The sequence below is a fragment of the Anomaloglossus baeobatrachus genome, chromosome 7 (genome assembly GCF_048569485.1).
Source record: "Anomaloglossus baeobatrachus isolate aAnoBae1 chromosome 7, aAnoBae1.hap1, whole genome shotgun sequence".
NCBI classification, from domain to species: domain Eukaryota; kingdom Metazoa; phylum Chordata; class Amphibia; order Anura; family Aromobatidae; genus Anomaloglossus; species Anomaloglossus baeobatrachus.
Window position 1 is genome coordinate 233,441,705 of NC_134359.1, and position 13,437 is coordinate 233,455,141.

The following is a 13,437-nucleotide window of genomic DNA, read 5'->3' on the forward strand; positions in this document are numbered from 1 at the left end:
CAGAGGAGCAAAGAAAAGAGCTCTTGTACAGAATCACTATTGGGACAAAGTGTATGGATGACATAGGGTGCATCATCCATAGGAAGCAAGTAGGAAGACACGAAGCACCAGCTGAACACCAGAGATGGCCAACAGATCAAACCACATGCACCACCTTTACTTCCGAGTCATCAGCGTCTTTAGGCTTTCCTGGAACATGCCCACTACAGTATTTTGCTCTACTCTCAGAAGAGCAGATAGAAGAGCGCTTGTACAGAAGCGCCATTGGGACACGCTGTATGGATAACATAGGGTGCATCCTCCATAGGAAAGAAGTAGGAGGACGGCCATTGTAGGAAGACAGGAAGCGCCGGATGAAGACCAGAGATGCCCAACCACGATCAAACCACGCTGCCTTGTATAATAAAAGGATTGTTTGGGGTCAGCAGAAGGGATTGGGGACTTTTTAAAGCACTCTAAAATGCTATAAAAGCAGCCTTAATCATGGAGGTCGTACTTTATATGGTGAAAATCTAGTGACAAGTTCTCTTTAAGCCCATAATACAATATGCACAAATAATAATAGCATACTTTTTAATACAGTACATATTTCAGGGAGGGATATAATATGAGCAAAAGAGTTGCAAGATGGCTCCCTAATAGAAAAATGGATCAGCTTTGTTTTTTCCTTTTATACAAGAAAATTGTCGCTTGATGTGGTACTAAAACAATTAGTGCCTAATCTGCCTGCATTTATAATGATGAAAGAAAAAAAATCCAATCTACTATAATGCAGATGGCCCAAAAGATTTAAAATGCAGATTAGAGATCAGCTGAAGAGATTTCTGCACTGTCAGAATACTGCATATCATACAATTGATATGTTCATTACAAGCGTGTACCGTTTACATGAAAGCAATATTTATAGATGCATAGTCTTTCCAGGAAAATGACTTTTTAATTAGTTGATTGAACATTAGCATTTTGCATTTATGGAACCTTTATCTTGATGTGAGAAATAAACATTAATTTGCTTTAATTATATGAATAGAACAAAATTACATAGGCAGAATGTGAACTAATATAATTACTAAGAGCTTTGATCCCTGTAGGTTGCTTCAAGGGCAAGAAAGAATGTATACAGCTAAAAGGTCCCAAGTATTTTATTAAAAGATATGCATAGACTAAATTACAGGGTGTATAGAGATCTGGGTCTAAGCAAACATGATATAGAACCTTTGGCACAATAGGGTAATGATGGAAAACCTTGTGTATTATCTTGTTATTTATATGGGCTAGTCTTGTGGCATAGAGGAGTGGACTAGGACTTTCAACATTTGGCTATTTTTCTGGCATCATAATCATATTAGGGGCTTTTTTCTAAGATTGGTTGTATTTTAAAATTTAGGGGACATATAAATTAATAAAGAGGTGTTTCACTACTCAGCATTAGCGGCCACATCGATATAATGTTCAGAAACAAGGCTTTTCTCAAATATCTTGTGTAGTACATTCTGCCTCTGAGTGACGCTATTGCGGACCACTCATCCCCATCACGTGATCCCTGGGCTCCGTGACATCTGAGATCTGGAGATGTTAGGTCAACTTCTAGTTGACCTGACATCACTGAGGTGGCTCCAGTCTTCCTGAGTGATTTGGCTGTGGGCGGAGTATCACTGCTCATCACTACCCAGCATTGCTCTTGCGTGTGACGCTCTGCCACGAAGGACAGAGCACGCGAGATGCTGGGCTCTGATGAATGATGAAACTCTGCCCACAGCCCAGTCACTCAGGAAGACTGGGGCCAGTCTTGGTGATGTCAAGTCAACTGGAAGTTGACGTGACATCACCACCAGATCTCAGAGGTCATGGAGCTTGAGGGTCACGCGATGGCTATGAGTGGACCACAATAGCTCTGCTCAGAGGCACTATTGCCAACACAAGGTTTTTGAGAGAAGCCTTGTTTGTCGATGTGGCTAGTAAAGCTAAGTAGTGAAAGAGCCCTTTAACCAAATTTTAGTACTTCGTTTTTTCAAGAAGGAATTTAACCTTCGTCAGGCTGCATAATTTTACAACGTTAACAGCGACCCCTTATCTTGGAAGGGGGTGGATATATTTTATTGAAATTTGTCCAATATATTCTGGACCAAAACTGCAGAGATGTCACGAAATTTCAGCGCTCTACAGCTTTTGGAAAAAAAAATGTATTGCAATTTTAAAACAGAATAGTTACAATTGTACCTATTCAGCCGGACAAAGGTTAAAGAAAGCAGCAATTCTCAATTCTGCCACAGCTTTTTTTTTGTTCTTTAAACTCTATGCTATTGAACTTGATAAACAAGCATAGCGTTAACTTTATTCTATAGGTCAGTATGATTATGGTGATACCAAATTTCAATAATTGTATTATTTTATTATTGTTATGAACAATTCACTCAAAATGATGGAAAACCTTGTATATTATCTTATTTGTATGGTTAGTCTTGCAGCATAGAGGGGTGGGCTAGGACTTTAAACCCTGGCTATTTTTTTCAGCATCATAATCACATTAAGGCTTTTTTTAGGATGAGTTATATTTTTAATTTTAGGTTACAAATAATTTATTAACAAACTTTCATTATTTCCTTTTTCGGAAATTAAGTTAAAGAAAACAGCAATTCTGACACTGCTTTTTTTGTTCTTGATGCACAAGCATAGTGTTAACTTTAGTCTATAGGTCAGGAATTATTATGGTGATACCAAATTTCTATAATTTTATTATTTTATATTGTTATGATCAATTCACTCTTCAAAATGATGGAAAACCTTGTGTATTATCTTGTTATTTATATCGGCTAGTCTTGTGGCATAGAGGAGTGGACTAGGACTTTAAACCTTTGGCTATTTTTTCTGCATCATAGTCATATTAAGGGGTTTTTTTTAGGATTGGTTGCATTTTAATTTTAGGGTACATATAACTTATTAACAAACTTTTATTACTTCTTTTTTTCTGGAAGGAATTTAAAGAAAACAGCAATTCTACCCCTGCTTTTTTGTTTTTTTTTTAAATTCTATGCTATTTAACTGATGCATAAGCATAGTGTGAACTTTATTCCATAGGTCAGTATGATTAAATTTCATAATTTTATTATTTTATTATTGTTATGATCAATTCACTCTTCAAAATGATGGAAATCCTTGTGTATTATCTTGTTATTTAGATAGGTTAGTCTTGTGGCATAGAGGAGTGGGCTAAGAGTTTAAACCATTGGCTATTTTTCAGCATCATAATCATATTAAGACTTTTTTTTTAGGATGAGTTGTTTAATTTTAGGGTACAAATAACTTATTAACAAAGGTTTATTACTTCTTTATTTCAGGAAGGAATTTAAAGAAAACAGCAATTCTGCCCCTGCTTTCTTTGTTATTTAAATTCTATTCTATTCAACTAATGAATAAGCATAATGTGAACTTTATTCTATAGGTCAGTATGATTAAATTTCATAATTTTTAATATTTTATTATTGCTATGATCAATTCATTAAAACAAATAATTAATTTTTATGCCATATTTTGAAAGCCATAGGTTTTACAATTTTCCAACAGTGAAGCCATATGAGAGGCTTTAATTTTTGCTGTACATTTGTATGATTTTTGGTTTCATGTGACTTTTTCCATCACTTTGATTATATAATTTGGGAGGAAAAATTAACAAAAAACAGTAGTTTTATTATTTTTTCTAAACCATTCACTGTTAGTTACATTTATATGGTATCTTTATCATGTGGATCATAAGATCATGATAGCGGCAAATGTATTTAATTTTTTTAAGTTTTGCAACTATGCACAAAAAAGAATAACTTTTTAAAATCATTATTTTTTTGGGCACCATATTCTGATACATAAAACGTTCTTATTTTTCTGTTGATGATGCTGTTTGAGAACTTGTGAAAGGCTGTGCTTTCCCCTACTACTCTTTTTGCCTATATATGAATTTTTGATAAATTATTTCTTTTCAATATTAGGCATGAACAAAACACTAGATCTGAAATTGTATTTTTCATTTTATCTTGAATAGTTTTCTGTGCTGTATAATTGACATGCCAACTTGGCATGTACCCCTTACACGTTTTTTCAAAAGCCAGTTGTCTTGCGTTGCACTGATGAATGGCCAAAAAACAAAGCATGTGTCTGTGTCTGTAACTGGAGGTTTTGATTTGGCTTCTTATCCTAGGTTATGTGGCAAGGCTCTTAAAAGGTTTATATTAACTTTTAGGATTCTTACTTTAAACAGGTGGTATGAGAATTGCTCCTTTTTCAACTGTAAAGAGACTATTTGCATATATAAATTTTCAGGTGAGCATTGCATGGTGTGTAAGTCTCCTTATACCAACCTTGCACTCTCCTCAGGAATACACTTTCCCATTAAAAGAGAGAGTGCATTAAGATTAAAATAAAATAAGAAAAATAGGCCTCATTTTGGTCAAATGCTCATAGCTGTAATTCTATACATTAGAAAAATGGTGGCTAAACCCCTTTTTTGATGAGACCAGCCAATCATCCAATGTAAGTGGGTTTTCTGACTATCAACAGATTATGTCAGAAAAAAAGAAGGATATGACTAGATGAATGTCAACAACCAATTCTTTAGTCCTCTTCGAAGATAAGGTGCTGCCAGTGGTGGTTTCTGGCAGTAGCTCTCTCCTCTCTTATTGAAAACCCAATAACGCATAACTATATAGAGCATTCCTATGTATGGCTTTCAGGCAATAGCTACATAAAGTATATGGCCACATAAATCCAAGAGTGGTCAGAGCTTCTTTTTCTATGGATAAATATTTGTAGGTGGAAAGAGTGATATACAACTGCAGCCAACCAACCTGCTCCTTATTTTTCAGTGTGCTACCTTTGAAGAATAAATAGGAGCATTGCGTACAATCATAAAAACCCTTTGGAAGGGTCCAACTTTCACCAGACCAATACTACATATCCATTGCCAACCTTTATTGAAGCTTTGAAGCTTTTTTTTTTTTTTTTTAATTATTATTACTTGATAGTATTCGTAAAATACTTATCAAAAATAAAAATGTGAAAAATATGGTAAAAAGATGATAAAGGTGCTTAGGGGCAATGTGGCTCATATGTGGTATCGGACACATACACATGTATGTTCCTTAGTGTTCAATGTCATAAACATGGACTTTAAAAAAACTGTCAACTTGAAAATAGAGTAATTTGTATTTCAACCCAATAGAGAAGAAGATGACTTGGATTTTATAGTAATGCTCCTAATAGATTTGATATGATCAAACTTTCAAACTCTAGTATCATGACAACCAATACTGTAAAAATAAACATTTTGTAGCTGTAATTCCATGATTGTGGATGGCTAATCCTTATTTTTTTCCAGGAGGTAAGCTGCAGCTAGAGAATTTTGGGTCTTATTCTTTTATAGAGAGTACATTCATGTTTATGGGAGTTTCAGATGAGACAGCTATTTTTTGTGTATAGGGGCTTTAATGCCTAACTCAGGCTATCCTGCTAGTTTCCAGATGAATCCCTCCTGTTTTTGCAAAATACTCTTATGGAAAGATCAAATGTTCTTCAACTCAAGTCAAATTATTAGCACTATAATTTAAAAAAAAAAGACCTATGGCACCTCCTATCATTCTAATGTGAACAGGTGCAAACTGAATATGAAATATAGTAACAAAAAAGGAGACAGTTGCACTCTGCAGTGGTAAGATATGTGGAACAATGAATATGAAAATATAGACATGCATTACTGCTATGAAAAAACATATAAAAATTGAGATACTTAGCACACAAAAATGGCCAGATTTTACGCGAGCCCAACAGCCAATGACAAGGTAACCTTATTTTTGTTGTGTACCTATCAAACTAATGCCTCTCTTTGGGTTAGAAAAACCCTACATTTTATGGGTGGACAGGAACCTGCAAATGGAGAATTAAAATCGCCTGAGGCTGAAGAGCAGGAGTACTCAATCAGAAAGCATGATCCTAAAATCTAATAAAAAGACTGATTGCACATCCTATCTTTCTAGGGACCCAACAAAAATGAGGTCACCTTGCCACTAGCTGTTGGGCTCACATAAAATCTGGCCAATTTTGTGTGCTAAGTATCTCAATGTTTTACGTTTTTTTCATAGCAGTAATACATATTTCCATATTTATTGTCCCACATATCTTAGCACTGCAGTATGCAACTGTCTCCTTTTCGATAATTATTAGCGTTAGACTTGGAATGGATTTGTGGAATATCTCAAATAAAAATTGTTTAAATTTTTTCTGCTCCAGCAAAATGTATGAAGTTAGAATTAAGTTGTGTTCATGGAGTTTAAAGGGTTATTCCGATCTCAGATGCTATCTCAATATGCAGTAGGTGTAATAATAATAAAAATAATATTAGCAAATACCTCTAATTAGAAATATAGTATAGTTCTCCTGATATAGCCATGTCTTTTGCCTCATGTGTAGGGCATTGGAGCTTAAAGGGGGCTTTACACGCTACGATATCGTTAATGTTTGGTCGCCGGGGTCAAGTTGTTAGTGACGCACATCCGGCGTCATTAACGATATCACAGCGTGTAATACTTACCAGCGACCTTAGGCGACCTCAAAAATGGTGAAAATCGTTCACCATGGAGAGGTCGTCCCAAAGTAAAAAATCGGTAAGGGTTGTTTAGCGTTGTGGTTCATCGCTCATGCGGCAGCACACATCGCTATGTGTGACACCGCATGAGCGAGGAACGTCTCCTTACCTGCCGCCGGCCCCAATGAGGAAGGAAAGAGGTGGGCGGGATGTTACGTCCTGCTCATCTCCGCCCCTCTGCTTTGATTGGCCGGCCGCTTAGTGACGTTGCAGTGACGTCGCTATGATGCCGAACGTCCCTCCCTCTTGAAGGAGGGATTGTTCGGCAGTCACAGCGACGACGACGACCAGGTAAGTATGTGTGACGCTGCGTAGCGATAATGTTCGCTACGGCAGCGATCACAAACAATTGCATGCGCGACGGGGGCGGGTACTTACACGGTCGCTATCGCTAGAAATTGCTAGCGATATCGCTACCGTGTAAAGCCCCCTTCAGTATCCATGCTTACAACCATTCATATCGTGATAGTTTATTAGTTGCTTGTGGTCATAACTAAGCTACTGCAATGCCCTGCACATGAAGTAAGAGACATAACTAATCAGGAGAACTATACTACATTTCTAATTGGAGGTATTTGCTAATATTATTATTAAACTTACTACATATTGCGTTGGGAATACCCCTTTTAATGCATAAAATACAAAGTTCATATCAATATCTGTTAATTTGATCATATTTCAATGTATCAATGTTTCAAGATAGTGAAGTATATAGCGATAAAATAATCTTTGTACCTCTGTGCCCTGTCTTTGCCTCCTTAAGTACAGGCAAGAAGAGCGGAAGTAATGTGAAGAATTACATAATGGGCAGTAGGAGACCAGGAGGATCTGCTGACTTCATCTAAATGGGGTGAATATTATCTTTTGATTAGTCCCTTGGTTTAATGGGAGATGCTGGTTCTAAAATAAGACTTGTCTTCCTGTAAAAATGTTGATTTAGCACAAACCTAACATATATGTCGATTTCTTATCCTGTATAAATGTATTGGATATTAGCTCCTAATTTGCTGACAATATCATCAGCTGAAAGGATATCATTTGTAGAATTTCATTTTTATATTTTACTGCACATACAAAAAGACATAAACAAGCATGAAATATTGAAAGAACATGTTTTCCCTATAATACATGTTTTCAAAAAGAATAAATGATGAACAACTGCATGGATCCATAGAAGTACAACATTATATCAGGCGACATACAAAAATAATACCAGATTGGCTGTAATGTATGATATGTGGTTAGATATAAGTTTATAAATTATGTTGAAATGTATCACCTCTATTAGTTTATCATAATAAAACCAGAAAGTAAAAAAAAATATTTTTTTAAATAATTTTTAATTTTATAATTGTAGAATTTTGCTTTCTACGCTCTGTACAAGGTTATGGGAAAATCCATTTGCATAACTTTAAGCTAACATAATTTCGAGCCATTGACATCAATCAACAAGTTCTTACCTAAAGAGGTTGGCTCCTACTTTTACATTGGTGGCCAATCCTTAGGATAGGTCATCAATGTCTGATTGGCCGGCCGGGGTCCAATAACCCGCACCTCAGCCGATCATCTGTTCTCGGTCCCAGCGGCAGCGGCAGGCAGATGGAAATGCTCAGTTCCGGAGCTGCTCTGTATTCAGATGGTGGCTACAGCTGGGTACTGCACATCCGCCTCTCCTTCTAATCAATAGTAGGCAGATGTGCAGTACCTAGCCACGGCAGCTATCAGAAGACGGAGCAGCTTTGGAATGGAGCATTTCCGACTGCCTGCTTCCGCTGCCGGGAGCAAGAATTGCTGATTGGTGGGGGTGAGGGATAGGCCATCCATGTAAAAGTAGTGGACAACTCCTTTAACTCCTAAAGGAGAGCTTCCTTGACAAGCTCTGAAATATGTTTCAACATCATTATGGGTGCAAACGTGAGCTTTGACCATCATCCAATGTCAACAGTGAATCCTACGCTATTTATAAACAAGGTGGCTATTATCTTTCATTGCTATCCTGCCTGCGATAATATTGACATTATTACTGATTAGTGAACAGGAAGAATGAGCCTAGTATTAGGCTTAGTGGTCAAAATAATTTTTTTTAAATACTGATATTAGTATGTAAATAAAAAATGAGCATCAACAAAAATATTGAAAGATATATTTAACTTAAAAACTTAGGGCATTTTCTGATGACACATTCCCTGTTAGTGAATTTGGGCTACAACTAACATTAGTGAGCAATTTGTAAAAAGTACAAGTATTAATGCATAGTTTTATCTTTTCTAATAATGAATATTGTTTTGTTTTATGGACCATTTTTATCCAAACACATGGCATCATTATAATATATAGATTCTATGACAAATGTTTTAAACCATATTGGCCCCAATATGTCCAGGTTGCAACCTAATTTAATCATATAGATATTATTAATAACAAGACCTTTACAATGAAGTTACTTTGCTTTTAGGCACTTTTTTTTACTAAATGACCAAAGGGAACCAATCACCAGGATTTTCGTATATAACCTAAAGCCAGTGCTACACTGGCACTATCAGGCTGATTCTATACATACTCATCTCGGTCAGCTCGGATGTATAGGTTTTGAAATGCAAGAAAGTAAAGTTTATAAAAATCAGCAGCTTGTTGAGTGACAGCAGCTGAGGATCAGATAAAATCTGGGGGTATTAATAGTTATTCTCTCCCTTTTACTTTTTCACTAGCAGAACCTGTGTGAGGTCATGCCCATGTGACCAGATGGGTTCGGTGCCTCAGCCAACAGAAATATTTTGCTTCCTGATCAGCTTTGTTGGCTGAGGCCCCGCCCCTTGGTCACATGGGTATGACCTCACCCAGGTCCTGCTAGTAAAAAGTGAATTGATTGTATAATGCTTATGCTAATTCTAACAGGGGAGGGATAAGGGTATGTGTGCACGTGTGCGTAATTCATGCAGTTACGCTGCGCTTTGTAGCGCAGCGTAACTGCATGCGTCCTGCATCCCCTGCACAGTCTATGGAGATTGTGCAGGGGCCGTGCGCACGTGGCGTTTTAGAGCGCAGCGCTTCGGCTTCTGCCAAAGCGCTGCGTTCTAAGAAGTGACATGTCACTTCTTCCGTGCGCTTTGCCGGCAGCCCCTGCTCTGTCTATGGCAGGAGCTGCAGGCAGAGCGCATGGAATCGGCTTTTTTTTTTTTCCACTACGGACATTCTCCAGCAATTTAAAGCGCACATGTGCTCTTCAGATCGCTGCAGAAATTTCTGCAGGGCTAGTACGCAACGTGCGCACATAGCCTAACTATGAATACCCCCCGCCATTATCTGATCCTCAGCTGCTGCCACTCAAGAAGCTGCTAATTTTATAAACTTTACTTTCTTGGATTTCAAAACCTAAACATCCGAGCTGACCACTACAGGTATGTAGAGAATCAGCCTGATACTGCCAGTATAGCACTGGCTTTACCTTATATACGAAAATCCTGGTGATTGGTTCCCATTAAATGCTCTTTGCCATAAGCCAATATTGTCATTTAGTTTAGTGACCAATTTGCATAAAGCAACAATCAGATAAGAACAAGTAAAAGCATTAGTTATGATAATTGCCTTATGTAAATCAGCATAATTATCAACAATGAACCATGGAACCTTGTTCAATACTGACTAAATAGAAATACAAATTTGATTGATGTCTAATAGGTGTAGAAAAAAGCTATTCTGACAACTTATTCGCTGTTTACAGAAATCATTGAATGTAAATATATAATAATTATTTAAAAAATAGTTGATTCAAACTTGCTACATAGGAAGCAGCTGGAAGTTTTGTAATATTTTATGTTTTGTATTTCTCTACATAATGTTTTTATGAAATTATGTTTTTACACCTCTCTAGACATGGTTGGCTCCATGACTCTGTTCAGTCTTTCAGGCCCATTTCACACATCCGGCTTTTCGCCGGATTGCCGGATCTGTCACACTCCAGTACAGTGTAATACAGTACAATGGCATCGCGGCAACCTTCGGTTACATGTTGTCATGTGACCGGAGCATGTGACCAGAGCTTGCTGCGATGCCATTGTACTGTATTACACTGTACTGGAGTGTGACAGATCCGGCAATCCGGCGAAATGCCGGATGTGTGAAACGGCCCTAAGTGTCAACAATGACAAATTAAGTATATGGCCAAATTTAATGTTTACATAATTTAAGGCACATTTATGCCCAAAAGCACAAATGTTTAAAAATGCCAACGGTACAAGTTCATCTAAAGGGATAAGCACTTATAATATTTGGTAGCACAACACATAAAAAAGCTACATTTTCGGTGTGTGTTTTGGCAAATGAAGGGAATAAAATTTATGGCTGTGATTTACATTTGTATTTATTATTATTTTTTATCATTATTATTATTTTTATTATTATTATATAGTTGAAGGGATATCTGTACACTGAATATATCAGATGTGGCAGCCCCATGCATTTTGAAGCAAAACATTCACATGATGACCCAAAAAAGGTAAACTATATTTGTTATTTTTTTTTTTACTTTTTAACTTTTTTTTTTTTTGCTGATCCAAAAGTGAAAAAAAACAACTAAAACTAAAATAAAAAACATAAAAGGCAAACATATTTAAAACATAAACCTAAAACACTAAGTATATTTACCAGATATGCACAACATAACTAAAGAAGAACCCATTTTGAACCAGGATACAAACAAAAGACTTGTAAGTAATTAATAAAAAAAAAATAAAAAATGAAAGGATCAAACAAGACTTTTTCATTGAACAATAGAAATACAGTAAAGGCACCGCCCACTTTGTATTTTTCCAGTCATAAGCAAGTGAAAATAGGCAAACATAGACTTATAAAGAAGTTATAACAGACAGTGCAGAATACTTTCCCCAACTGCTTACATGTGGAACGCAAGGAAAGGAAGAACATATTGATTTTTTTTCATCTTCCGAAATCTCTTCTCAAATAGATAAATTCCTATAGTCCTGTCTTTTTTGCTGAAAGTTTTTCTCACCTTATTATGTAAAATAGTCAATTTTTTAAATCTGCACTTTCCATCAATAAGAAAGGCTCCGTTCCCTTTTTATGTAACAGTCTTATTGAGGTTCTTGACCATTTGTTTTAGTTTTTTTTTTTTTGCTTCTTAGAGATGGAAAGGCCTTGGTTCAGATGAATTTTCACAGATGTGCAAAGAGATGGTACTGAAAATAATCACTCATAACATTTTCCCTTTTTTATTAATTTATTATTATTATTTTTACAAAAATATTGGCCCCCTATAACTTCCATTTGAGCACGTCCTCTTCAGCAGTTAAGAACAACCATGGCAATTTTTGCAGAGATGAAGGCTCTGTTGTGCTACTCCATATCATAAAATTGAAATCACTAGTTTTTTTTTGTTTTCCTTTTGTTAAAAAAAGCATAGGTAAAAGTTTTTTCTTAACCTTCACTGTGAAGTAGAAAATGGAGTCCCTAATTGCATTCCTCAACTGTATTGCTGGACATGAAAAACCCAATCTGCTCTTCAAGATCTTCAGCATACAAGGACCCCCATCTCTATACCCTCAATGGTGTTTGATTCCAGTAGGGTGAACTTTCAATGTGTTTCAGACAGTTACTTCTGTTTTGCTGTTTGTTACAAAGTATGGCTGTGGAGGAACATAGTGCTGATTTTGTGATGGTATCTGTTCATTTACTGACTCAACTGGGCAATGCTTCTTTGTTGCATAGGCCTGCCTCCGCAGGGAATGCTCGGAGTGGTCCCAGGTTTTGTAGTCAGGATTATATGATGAAGCCAATGGATGATTATGTATTTTAGTGACTTTGGATTTCTGTCCATTTAATTTAAGGGTGCCACCAAGTGTGCCACCTAATGTACCACCACTAAGGGTGCCACCCAGTGTACCACCACCAAGGGTTCCACCAATGGTTCCACCCATTGACCCACTTAGAGTGCCACCCATTGAGCCACCAAGGGTGCCTCCCATCGAGCCACCAAGAGTGCCTCCAATTGAGCCTCCATGAGTGCCACCAAGAGTACCACTCATTGTGCCACCATGAGTGCCACCTTCAGGACTGTAGGATCTTTCTTGTTCCACACGGACAGGATGTAAAGGAAGACTTCCTTTTGCTGCAAGTTCTGCAAGGTGTCTCCTTTTTGAGTAGAAGTCTTCATTTCCCTTTTCCGCTGTATAGAAAATGAAAACATATGTGAATATAATAAAAATATATATAATAAATAATATATATATATATATATATATATAAAAATATACATTTAAAAATATACATTTAAAAAACACAAAAAAACTAAAACATAACACAATTTATTAAAAGTCAATAATCAGTATCTTCATTTTGATTTGAAAAACAACTTCAGGAATTGTCTTTTGCAAACTTTGGTTTTTGAACTAAACTACTACATTGTGGGACGGATTTTACTTTATGTGGGCTATACTTACCAGGATTCCAGCAATACCATGAAAGTGCTCCATCTGATGTCACATCTATATGGTTTACAAAAGTACAGATTCAACTTAATTCTAGGAGAAAAAAGTGCATGTATTCCATGAGAATATGGTGAGGGTTAGCTAAAGCTGGTCACAAACATCAGATTTTGATAGAACTCATTGGCTATCTTAAAGGAGTTGTCCACTACTGGACAACCTCTGCTTAATCACATCAAGGTGCCTTTTAAAATAAAAACAAGGGATACTCACCTCCTGCACTGGCACCATTCCAGTGATATTAGTGCTACAATTTCTGGCAGGTTACATTACATTGTTGTGTCACAGACCCACTACAGCCATTGG

General features: G+C 36.6%; 1 protein-coding gene across 1 annotated transcript in view; it reads right to left on the reverse strand.

Annotated features, from left to right (window-relative positions):
* Window positions 1-10,727: 10,727 nt before the first annotated feature.
* The window catches only part of SHISA9 (shisa family member 9), a 512,605-nt gene continuing 509,895 nt past the window's right edge, over window positions 10,728-13,437 (reverse strand). Inside the window, exon 4 of the mRNA XM_075317952.1 lies at window positions 10,728-12,812. Within this exon, the coding sequence (XP_075174067.1) occupies window positions 12,232-12,812 (581 nt within the window). The 3' untranslated portion in view covers window positions 10,728-12,231. The remainder of the gene's footprint in view (window positions 12,813-13,437) is intronic.